The following is an 11,850-nucleotide window of genomic DNA, read 5'->3' on the forward strand; positions in this document are numbered from 1 at the left end:
TGTCGCCAACTCGTGGGACACCCGGAATCCGGGAGCGCCCACCATCTTTTGCACGCATCCGCACACTTCTCCTTTGCATCGGTATCTCAATCGAGTTACCGGAACCGGAACGCTGCCGTGGCACCGTTTTCGTTGTCGTTGTCGTGGCACTCATTTCCTTTCCACCACGGTGACAAATGCTTCATAATGCTCTTGTCAACTTTTAATAAAATTTGCATAAACTTGTTCATGTCATCTGCATCATGATAACAACAATTAAAATGTTTAGTTTGTTATTGCATTAAATTACTAAGGCATATGGGGATTTACCGGATTCGTTATTTGTTATATCCGGCCCCATTTAAATTGTTTAGATGGTATAATTTCTTATGCTTCTCCTCTTGCCATGTTTAACGACATTTAATATTGTTGAGTACCTAAACGAGAGAGAACTAAATAATTGATGTGGTGTTTCGTCAATAGGCAACCCGTTGCATATTGAGCTCCACTTAATTTGTAGTTTTGGTTGTTGCATATTGCCATGTCATGCATATTTAAACCGGACATGCATCATACTTGGTTGTGCATCATGCCATGTTATGTGATGTTTGTTTACCATGTTGTTTGCTTTCTTTCCGGTGTTGCTTCTTTGGTTAGTTTCTATAACGTCGCGTTTGTGAGGATCCGTTCGACTACGTCCGTTTGTCTTCTTCTTGGACTCGTTCTTCTTCCTTGCGGGATCTCAGGCAAGATGACCATACCCTCGAAATCACTTCTATCTTTGCTTGCTAGTTGCTCGCTCTTTTGCTATGCCTATGCTACGATACCTACCACTTGCTTATCATGCCTCCCATATTGCCATGTCAAGTCTCTAACCCACCTCGTCCTAGCAAACCGTTGTTTGGTTATATTACCGCTTTGCTTAGCCCCTCTTATAGTGTTGCTAGTTGCAGGTGAAGATTGGAGTTTGTTCCTTGTTGGGATATCACAATATCTCTTATTTAATTAATGCATCTATATGCTTGGTAAAGGGTGGAAGGCTCAGCCTTATGCCTGGTGTTTTGTTCCACTCTTGCCGCCCTAGTTTCCGTCATACCAGTGTTATGTTCCTTGATTTTGCGTTCCTTACGCGGTTGGGTTATGATGGGAACCCCTTGACAGTTCGCCTTGAATAAAACTCCTCCAGCAAGGCCCAACATTGGTTTTACCATTTGCCACCTAGCCTTTTCTTTCCCTTGGGTTCTGCAGACTCAAGGGTCATCTTTATTTACCCCCCCCCCGGGCCAGTGCTCCTCTGAGTGTTGGTCCAAACTAGAGTCCTTTGCAGCGCCCCCTCGGGGAAACTCGAGGTTTGGTTTTAGCTGTACGGAGCGCTCATCCAGTGTGCCCTGAGAACGAGATATGTGCAGCTCCTATCAGGATTTGTCGGCACATCTGGGTGGCTTTGCTGGTCTTGTTTTACCATTGTTGAAATGTCTTGTAACCGGGATTCCGAGTCTAATCGGGTCTTCCTGGGAGAAGGAATATCTTTCGTTGACCGTGAGAGCTTGTGATGGGCTAAGTTGGGACACCCCTGCAGGGTTTTGAACTTTCGAAAGTCGTGCCCACGGTTATGGGCAGATGGAAATTTGTTAATGTCCGGTTGTAGAAAACCTGAAACTTAACTTAATTAAAATGCATCAACCGCGTGTGTAGCCGTGATGGTCTCTTCTCGGCGGAGTCCGGGAGGTGAACACGGTGTTGGAGTTATGCTTGACGTAAGTAGTTTCAGGATCACTTCTTGATCATAGATTCTCGAACGTGCTTTGCCTTCTCTTCTCGCTCTCATTTGCGTATGTTAGCCACCATATATGCTAGTGCTTGCTGCAGCTCCACCTCATACCTTTTACCCTACCTATAAGCTTAAATAGTCTTGATCGCGAGGGTGTGAGATTGCTGAGTCCCCGTGACTCACAGATACTTCCAAAACCAGCTTGCAGGTGCCGATGATATCGTATAGGTGACGCAACCAAGCTAAAGGAGGAGCTCGATGAAGACCTTGTTCGTTGTGTTGTTTTGTTGCAGTTGATTAGTAGTGGAGCCCAGTTGGGACGATCGGGGATCTGTAGCATTTGGGGTAGTCTTCTTTTATTTTGGTTCCGTAGTCGGACCTTGATTGTATCTGATTGTTGTAATGCTTTATTCATGTATTGTGTGAAGTGGCGATTGTAAGCCAACTATGTATCTCTTTCCTTATTCAGTACATGGGATGTGTAAAGATTACCCCTCTTGCGACATTGCTTACAATGCGGTTATGCCTCTAAGTCGTGCTTCGACACGTGAGAGATATAGCCGCATCGTGGGCGTTACATAGTATGTGCCCTAGATGTGATATGTTCATCTATTATGCTAGTTCGCACGGTTAGTTTAATCTCTGTTATTGCTGTCATGATCTATTTTCTATTTATTCGGATTAAATTTCGTAGTAATTTGCTCATATTTCCAATAGCATGGTGGCAAGAGTTCTCTGGAGTTTTGTCTGTGAGGCTCTTGGGTCTGATTGGGAGGACCTGAACCTCGTTGGGTTCCTTTAAACCAAAGCCAACCAGACCGGTAGGAAGAGGCGCCTTTCGGGCTTGTGATTACGTCATTAGTTTGGAAGTTGTGACGGCACGTAATAAGATCATGATTGAGGGGTCTTTCTTAGACGGTCCTTTGATTCGTTCTTCAAATTCCTTGTATTCACCCCGTTGTCTAGGCAGCGCAATCGCGAGCGTCTGGGACTTATGATGGATGCGTTACATGCTACCGCTCGCCGACTATCCTTGCAGTAGGCCCCTTGAGTCTGCGGCCACTTGGTGGTCTTTTTTATACTTCTTCTTATGCTTTCTTTGGGTGTGTTTGTGCTGATGGCACATCACTATTTTATTTCTGTGCACTTGAACTTGTTGTATGGACATGGTGATGGATTGATTTATAAAGCGAGTACATGTTGAGACTTTTAAGATCACACATGAGCATGATAGGCAAGTTCCAACTCTTACCTACACTTTTAGCTCTCCTTGTCTTTTGCACTTCCTGATGCACCAAAAGGATGCTGCCTCCAATTTTGTCATCACGACAAGCATTCCAGCGACATGCATATCAACATTGGAAGAGCTGCATCAGCAATCATGCTAGGAACTTGAGATTTGGATTTATATTTTCATATTTGTGCCAGGCATTGAGATTGGCAACAGGCAACACCATAGGCATCCATCCATCATAAGAACTATGTACTGTTGATAGCATTACGTGTTCATCATTATTATTTAACGTAATACTACAATGCATCATGTTCCCAGCTAATGCGTAACAATAGATTTTATGGAGTACTACTTTTACCTCACAAGAACTGCCAAGGAATTTACTGACATTTATATCGATGATTAGCCGCACATACGGGACATAACCTTGTTTGAATTTCGAAATTTCAGAAGTATACAGTTTCATGGGGGGTGAACCGTCTCACCACCAGATTTACTAAAACATTTGAGAATATCAAATGACAGTAACGTCTCAATGTAAGCTAATCGCAAAAGGATTATATTCTATTAATTCAGAATTCGCTCTGGCAGGTACCTGATAGACCGGCTTATATAAAATGAGAGCTATGTTGTTCCGGAGAACATATAATCAGATGGGTGCCTTTAGATTAGCAGAGCACAGCAAGATGGATGGATGGACACTAAATCAACAGTTCTTCAGAATCGCACATGCTGTATGGCCTTGGATGTTGTCAGTCTTAGGAAACATATGCAGTCTCTAAAGACTAAACTATATACTAGTAGAATACAGATGCACTGGATGCACCGGCCAAAATCTGAGAGGAGTAAAAAACAACTAGACAAAATTAACTAAGCACTTGTTAGGTTGCACTCCAAAGGTTAAGTCAACATATTTACCCTTTTTCAATATGAAAAGTACTGTCATTCATCAGCCCAGGATGGCAGGTGGAAAGCAGAAAGGCCCCCGGAGACCAGACAACAAAAGGGGGTGAAAAGATGGACAATGTCAAAACCACTACCACTACCAGTTTAACAGCGGAGTAGGAAAAAAAGAAAGCGGCCAGTGCAAGTGCAACTATCCCAAATGACCCATCCCAGTCAAAAAGCACTGGCAGCTCGCACAGTGAAAGGGTCGCCCACTAAAACACGGACAGGGATCCGGTGACTTCACTAAGCAAAGTCTCATCGTGACTTTACCTAGGTGAGTGCCATCGGATCAAGATCCAGCGGTCAAGATTGATTCAAATTTTGTACTCAAAACTAAAACTGCCCAGAAAAAATTGAAAAAATTCAGGTAAGTCATACATGTTCCATTCCATATTCTGTGAAATTTTTGTTTCATTTGGATAAACGGTCTATGATTAAATAGGGTTTTATATTTCAAGCTCAAAACACAATTAGCTGCTAAACCATTTATCCAAATGGAACGAAAATTTCCCAGAATATTCAATGGAACATATATGACTTAGCTGAATTTTTTCTAAACAGTTTGAATTTTGAGCATACAATTTAGACCAATCTTGTCCATTAGATCTTGATCCGATGGCCCTCACCTAGGTAAAGTCACGATGAGACTTTGCTCAGTGAAGTCACCAAATCCCTGTCCCTAAAACACATTGTATCACACATCACAATGCACAAAAAGTTGGCAAGCATTGGAGAACTCCAAGTAGAATCCAGGCTCGATGTATTGCAGCAGCAGTAGCAGTAGCTGAAAGTTGAGAGCATGAGCAATGGAGCATAGCAAATACTACAAAGCATAGAAGCAATAATGACACACAGGCAGTGGCGTCCTTGACTGAGCAAGATGCCACTGCATATCAAGGGCACATGAATAGGCCACAGGTTTCAAGCATTGTCACCAGACTTTTCACATACCATGAACCAGAGGGTATAGACAGAAGTTACAGCACTTCAGGTGCAATGCAGTACAACACTGGAATGCAGATGGCACTGCAGCCCAGCCCACATTACAAGAAGTTAAGCTGTGATACAATATCTAGCTAGCTCTACTACATTAGTCTGGCAACTGGCAACAGATGATAAGATCAGGCCCTAGAGGTGGTCATTACAGAATGAGTTGCTAACGGTCACATTGGAGTTTGAGGGATTAGGGTGTAACTCAGCATTACTTCTGTATGTTACACAACCATTGAGGCTACTACAGGCTAACCCTAATTCTTTTTACAACGGAAACAAAGCTAACACGACGGTGCGCGCCTCTACCACGACGCTAAGGTGGAGGGAGCAGAGAGATACATGGTGCTCTCCTTCCTGGAGAATTATCAGTCTAGCTTCACCCACTCGTATCGGCCTGGGAGAGGACAGTCGTTCACAGGATCAAAGTTGTACCTGAAGATTATTAAGCCATGAAACCATGTTGTTAGTGTTATAATCACACTTTTTATCAAGAGCAAAGGCATGAACATATCACGTGTCAAAACCACATTGCACGCTGAGTTGGCATTCTTCACTGCAAAGATATTGAAAGATTTTTTTAATTAGACAAGGTTAACTGACTGAGAGAACCAAACAATGTCGTACTTGTCGATGAAGGCTTGCTGTTGCGGTTGCTCCGCAGCAGAGAAGAACTCATTCATCTCTGCTGAACTTGGAATAATATGGCGCGCTGGAGCTTGCACCCTGCGATGGGAATTCGAGTGGCTCGGTCTTGTTGTGGATCCAGGAGTGCTTATCATTCCCGAGTCCCTAATCAAGCTGCAGGGCGTCGTCTCCCTGGTACCCCTGCTAGCCACAAAACATACATACACACTCAATTTTTAGAAACAACCATAGCGAGGACGCGTAGCAAAAGGGAAAAAAATCACCTGTAACTTAACAGGGTATGCAAAAAGAAGAAAACATATCGATATCATCCGTGGTCATAAAAAAATAAGGAATCCCCCCCTTATGAGTATCCGGGGTTGTTTGGTTCTAACTAGGCCTAGCAATGCCACAATTTGCTACACATTTCTTACCGAACTTGCCTAAGGTTAGTTCAAACAAATTGGGGCCACAAGTTGCCTAACCAAACAGCCCTTCAATCTATCTCATATGCCATATAAAGGCTAGAACACAACCAAAACACAAGGCCCATGGGAAACAAAAAAATGGTTGGGGCTAGGTAACCCCCAAACTCTCAGTGTCACATGAGTAGGCCAGGTTCTCCCCCACCCAGCCAATAACTCCAGCCCCAGCATCCGAAGCTGCTGCCAAAGTTAGGCCGGCCACCAACAGTGGCCCAACAACACACACTGACTTGCACCTGGCTATTATGCTTGGGAGGGCCATGGATGATTTTTAGACACGCGCTGTTCAGATCACGCACATCCACCCTCCAAGTACTGTTTAGGACGTGCATGGGGAGCCCAGGAATGCAGACCCACCACTGTTCAGGACCATGATCCACTGATGCAGTAGTACCATCAGGCCATGGCTAGAGATGCAAACAGCTCCCAGTTGGTGCATGCCATCCCCACCACCACCAAGACACCTTCAAGCTGTGGCATACCTGATGGTGCACCAAAGATGGCAACGAAAATGGCACAGCCTACTGCCTGTCAAGTATTGTTTATCTCCCCCCTCTCTCTCTCTTACCTGCACCCATTGTCCCTTACAAACAAGTGCCCCCACAACGTGGTACTTTGGCTGATGGTGCAATGCAAGTAGCAAGAAAAATGGCGCTATCATAGCATAAACATGCAGGCTAAATGCGGATTTTGACCAGCTTAGGCAGGCGAAGATGCGTACCTACTGCTTACAAGATAATACAATCAAAACATTTGTTAGCTCCTGACAAATACTAAAATGTTTCTGGCCAAAAACTGCAGAAGCTATAGTCTAGCTTAGCCTAAAGCGTTCTTGCTTTCCCTAGCTTGTGCACCAAAAACTGCACACGAATCTCTGGTACAGGGGGATGGGACGACCCCTCCTTCATAGCCCAGGAAGAGGTTTTACCGCGACATGACATTTTTCCCACCTTCCAGAACCCAAAGAAGTGACATGCTAGTAGTAGTAGAGAACCCATCAAGAAATGAGGTCTGAGAAGGGTGGGTGCTTTTGTGGGGATATATGAGAGAAATTTCTTGCAAAAGGCGAGGGCTTTTGGTTGCTAAAAGACTAAAAGATTGGGAGGTCCCTACCACCTCCATTACAACAAGCAAAGAAAAACAGGGGAGAGGCCAGGGGGAAATGGTGGAAAGAACGGGAGGGAAAGGAGGATGATTTTTCCATCCCACTAACGAAAAGGGGGCCAAGGCTACTGGATGAAACCCCACTAAGAGGAGGCCAAATACAGCACTAGTATTGTAATTGAGCTTTGGGGTGCAACAACTTCACTTGAACAAAATCGAAACATAGAAAGAAATTGGGGGTTTCTTGATATAAATTGGCCACCAGGCAAGCATTTCGCTGCTGCTTGGCACTAATTTCTTCAAAATAGGTTACTGAGAAGTGGTTCTTGGAATAAATTTTTGGAATAGCTAAACCCATTACTAGCACCGGAGAGGGCCAGGAAATTAACAGAGCAAAAAAGATTCAACACTCACACTAAAGAAAAGAAAGAAGGAGAAGCACACCGAAATTTAAGCAACAACAGAGAACTATTGCATCGGTCAACTCGCGAAAGAAGAGTTGGGACAGAAAAAATCCCCAATAAACAGCAAAGCTTAATAAGAAAGATATTGGGGAAAATAGCATCGACACCAAATTCGAGCCCCGCACGCAGCACGGATAGAACAAGCCAAATTGACAAGGAAAAATGGAACGAGCCGAAGCGCGAAACAGAAGAAGCAATCCAAAGCTTCTCGGTACGACACAAAACCCTAAACCCTGGCACGGTTATAATCCCCCCGCCGAGAAATAAAACCCCATGAACCGAAGAAAATCGCGGGCGCAGGAGAAGGCTCACCTCCCCATGGCCTCCGGCTCGAGCACGTTCTCCCCGAAGGACACCTCGTCGGCCTCGGCCTCGGCCTCGACACGCTTCGCCGCGGCCGCCCTCCTCCTCGCCGGCGGCGGCGGCGGGGGCAGCTTCTCGAGCTTCCGGCTCCTGAGCTCCAGGTACTCCCCCTGGTCCTTGGCCCCCGGCGCCCCCTGCGGCTGCCTCTGCATCGCGAGCGCCCGCGCGCGGGTGCGGACCCCCAGCGGCGCGGCGGCGACCTCCATGACGGCCACCTCGCCGGAGACCTTGGGCTTGCGCATGTACTTGCCCATGCGCGGCGCGGCCCGGGCTAGGGTTTGGGGCCCCGCTGGGTGCGCTTTGGCGAATTTAAGCGAGGCGCGGGTAAATTGGTAGGCGGAGCGGGGAGCGACGAGGCCCGGGAATAATGGGGGAGGGAGAGGAGGCTTGGTTTGGAGTAGAGGAAGAGGGGGCGAGCGGGGTGGTGGATGGGTGGGTGTTGCTATTTACAGACGGAGGCTTAGGTAAGAGAGAGAGAGAGAGGAGACGAGGGGCGGCTTGCTTTCATTTGGATTTCCTTTTCGGTGGAATCTTATTTTTTATGGTTTCCAGGGAGAGGGATTGGGATTTATTTTTCCTTTTCAATTTGTATTTTCATTTTTACTTGGGGCGCAGGATCTTCTGTGACAGTTTAGGACGGCGGGCTGTGTGCATTTGCTTGTTCACGTTTTTTTTAGGACGTGTCTATCGGGCGGCCGTTGGCCCGCTAGCACTCCCGAGCAGGCATCAGGAAAGGAAAGAATCGGTCCCCTCGATCCCATAAAAGAAAATCTCTCCCTCAGTAGCAACACATGCGCGCCAAGCCAACAAATCACGCGCCCAACGTGGTACCCAGGTAATCATGTGAAAGCAACTAGGATAGAATCTGGACATGTAGTACAAAAATAGAAAAATGAATATGGGCCATCAGATCAGGTATGTATGGCTCTGATTCTAGTGAAGCACCTCAGGCCACTTAATGTACATTTCACGAAAACCCCCCTGATACTCGTTAGATATAAAACTTGACTTTTGCAATAACCACCTCGACTTCCTCATATCCAATCGTTTTGTCCTTGGTAATACGACTATTCTTCAAAGCTGGCAGCGTTGATGACTGCTCTTTTGCAGTACAATCTCAGGTCTTTGTAAAATTAGTTTATTTTCAGATATGCACAGTGGTGATTACCCTCTCCTCTTAGTTGGATATAAAATCTTTGCAAATATTTGCTGCATGAGATCCATGCACATTTAAGTCCTAGTTTTTCAAGAGAGTTGAACATGTTGGTTACAAAAAAACCAACATATATCAAAAATATTTGAGCGCATGAGAAAATTAAACCATCCCATATCAAGCGGAACTACATGCGTACATGTTAACCTGAATGCATGAGAAAATAAAGGACCGAAGTGCCCGCTCAACAGAGTATAGTACATGAGAACACAACACAAAAGGCATACACAGATCTTTTGTAGTACATTCCCAGGTAGACCGCGTATTAAGGACTGATGGTACATTATATCTCAACAAGCATTTGAGTATTCAAGTACATGAGAACACAACACAAGAGGCATACATAGATCGTTTTTACTACATTTCCAGGAAAACCAAGTATTAAGGATTGATGGATGACAGAAAAGATCTATGATCTTGCCTTCCTTTTGTAGTGACTTGCTAATCGACCTTCATCTGCTGGAATAGATGACAACCTCCATGGACTCTATATAAACTTTTTTTTCTCAAGGCGGCTCTATATAAACTTCATCAGTTCAATCCATCTAGTTAAGCACACCAAATAAATATGTGTCTGTTAGAAACATATATCAAACATCATATATTGAGAAGAAAGGAAATCATTATGCCAGCTTTGTACGCCATTTGCCACAACTGACCTAAGAAACAGACGAACACAAACCTTTTTTTTTTGCTGAAAAGAGCTCAACAGCTATTGTTCGGACACTCCAGTAGGCCATGACATATGTAAAATACTACTTCCCTGCATTTCAGATTGAGATGCAACAGCAGAACAACGGAGGCCGAGCCTAGCACTAGTCGACAAGCTCCGATCTGTCCATCATACCGAGAGCAGAAATTGTGTTCTACGTCAAAATCCAAATAGATAGTGAACTCCCATAAATCAATGAAGTGCCACATATTTGCAAGTGTGTAATACATTCCAGTCTTGTTCCAGCAAGCACTTCACATTCAGATACTTCAACAGGTAGTATGTGAGATTAGTTGACAGAATTTCTGTTTCTTGTTATGGAAAATCAACACTGAATAAAGGTCTCTCCCAACTAACTGAAATTGACTCAAAAAAGTGTGAGTACATACTAAACTGAGATTTATTTTTAGCTTGATCGAAAAGTTGTAAGCATATATGCTGGCAATATAGCTATTATGTTGCATTAATGGATTTTCTGTCCTGGGTGATTTCCTTTAGCTCTCTCTATCTATGTATAACATAGTGTGACACTAGCAGGTTAGCTATTGTATTGTTCATGCATTTCTTGCTTAATATAGCCTTTGCTCAAAAACCGTTTTAAGCTTCCAAGCTACTGCTACTCACTATCAAATTGTATCATCTACACTATGTGTCCATATGTTTAAAATTTTAAATGTAGCCATTCATATCATTTCCAAAGATCCAGAATTCTAAATCTTTCTAAATCTCCTCCCAGAGGATACCTTGGTGAAAACAAAATTATACAGTGTTCAACAGCAATCCAACAGATGCTCCTAGCACAAATTTAAAGTGAAAGTTCTTTTTTTCACTGGAAGATCTCAAGTAACTAATTAACTATAAATGAAAATATTATGCACATGATATGGATAGCCGTAGTCAAATCTGAACGAAGGAGTACTTTCTAAGTAAAATGCTCTAGAATTAAATCTGAAATTGGTAGCAGCTTCAGCAGATACCATACCTTAAGACCCAAGATTTCTTCTCTGGCGTCGGTGGGTGGCCGAGCTAGCCGCACAGGAGTAGGGCGCAACGTGTGGAGAATGGCGGGTTGGGGTAGGAAGAAGTACGGGGCGAGGTCGACCTCTAACCGCCGGAGCAGAGTATCCTGAAGTGCTTGTTCGCACAAGGTCGTGGCTTGGAACAGGGCGAGATCCGCCGGAGTAGCACCGGCGGCGACGAGACGACCAGGAGCTGGAACAGCACCTCTACTGGCCGTACTTTCCCAGGTGGGCACCGGATCTGGACCTCCGCCACGGTCGGCAAGCTGGAGGACGATGAGCGAGAGGATTGATCCAGGAGGTGGCCGGCAGTCAAGCTAGATTGAGGAATTTTGGGCTGTGCTGCTGCTATCGGACGAAGGAAGAAGCAGATTATGAAAGAAAAATGAGTACAAGTGGGGGGCTTTTGTGCAAAGAAGCTAGCACGTGTGCTGTCACTTCCATCCACTACAATCTGGACCACTCATCCTGAAACTGATGGCTCAGATAGTTTTTTTCTATTTTTCTACCCGTGGCTGTTTTTCTATGCTAGTCGCGCCCCAATCATGTGCCCTTCCCTCCTCTCTCGAAGCTCTTATGCCCACTGGCCACCAACTTTTTCTTCCCCACGCCCTTACCTGTTTCCACCTTCTTTTTTTCTAGAAAACAAATGGTTTCCTTGGTCTAGATCTCCATCGCCAAAGCTGCCATGGTAGATGAATCAAAGTGAACTAACAACAGATCTGGAACAATTTGCCATGAAAAAAAGGGAAAAGAGTGAGGACAGATCAGAATGTACCGGGTAGCACCAACAAGGGTGAAAGAAGAGGTCATCATTTTCTCCTCCTGTTCAGACCCCCTCCTTGACTTCCCCCTCACCAAATTTCTCTTTACAAAAATAGCTTCTCCATTGTTGAAGAGAGCATAAACAGAGATAAAAAAGGGGAGCTCTTGTACCTGTG

General features: G+C 44.7%; 1 protein-coding gene and 1 long non-coding RNA gene across 3 annotated transcripts; both read right to left on the reverse strand.

Moving 5' to 3' along the window:
- Window positions 1–4,851: 4,851 nt before the first annotated feature.
- On the reverse strand, window positions 4,852–8,399 carry LOC123045196 (cyclin-dependent kinase inhibitor 4). 2 transcript variants are annotated; one of them, XM_044468155.1, is made up of 3 exons: window positions 7,915–8,396; window positions 5,550–5,750; window positions 4,852–5,357 (listed from the first exon to the last, which is right to left on the reverse strand). In XM_044468155.1, the coding sequence occupies exons 1-3, from the start codon at window positions 8,217–8,219 to the stop codon at window positions 5,291–5,293; spliced, it is 573 nt and encodes a 190-aa protein (XP_044324090.1). In that variant the 5' UTR covers window positions 8,220–8,396; the 3' UTR covers window positions 4,852–5,290. The 2 variants fall into 2 exon arrangements, with proteins under 2 accessions (XP_044324090.1, XP_044324098.1); XM_044468163.1 differs by having other exon boundaries at window positions 5,239–5,478; window positions 7,915–8,399.
- A 1,013-nt stretch (window positions 8,400–9,412) lies between these two features.
- LOC123045207 (uncharacterized) lies at window positions 9,413–11,408 on the reverse strand. The gene is made up of 2 exons (XR_006421138.1): window positions 10,873–11,408; window positions 9,413–10,012 (listed from the first exon to the last, which is right to left on the reverse strand). It is a non-coding gene; the product is annotated as an uncharacterized lncRNA (long non-coding RNA).
- Window positions 11,409–11,850: the final 442 nt, after the last annotated feature.

Source organism: Triticum aestivum, chromosome 1A (assembly GCF_018294505.1).
Source record: "Triticum aestivum cultivar Chinese Spring chromosome 1A, IWGSC CS RefSeq v2.1, whole genome shotgun sequence".
NCBI lineage: Eukaryota > Viridiplantae > Streptophyta > Magnoliopsida > Poales > Poaceae > Triticum > Triticum aestivum.

Coding starts and splice junctions, on each gene's coding strand:
- LOC123045196 (XM_044468155.1), bottom strand. CDS start 8,219: ATGGGCAAGTACATGCGCAAGCCCAAGGTCTCCGGCGAGGTGGCCGTC. Junction 5,751..7,914: donor GAGCCGGAGGCCATGGGGAG/GTGAGCCTTCTC, acceptor TGTGGCTAGCAG/GGGTACCAGGGAGACGACGC. Junction 5,358..5,549: donor CAGCAAGCCTTCATCGACAA/GTACGACATTGT, acceptor AATAATCTTCAG/GTACAACTTTGATCCTGTGA.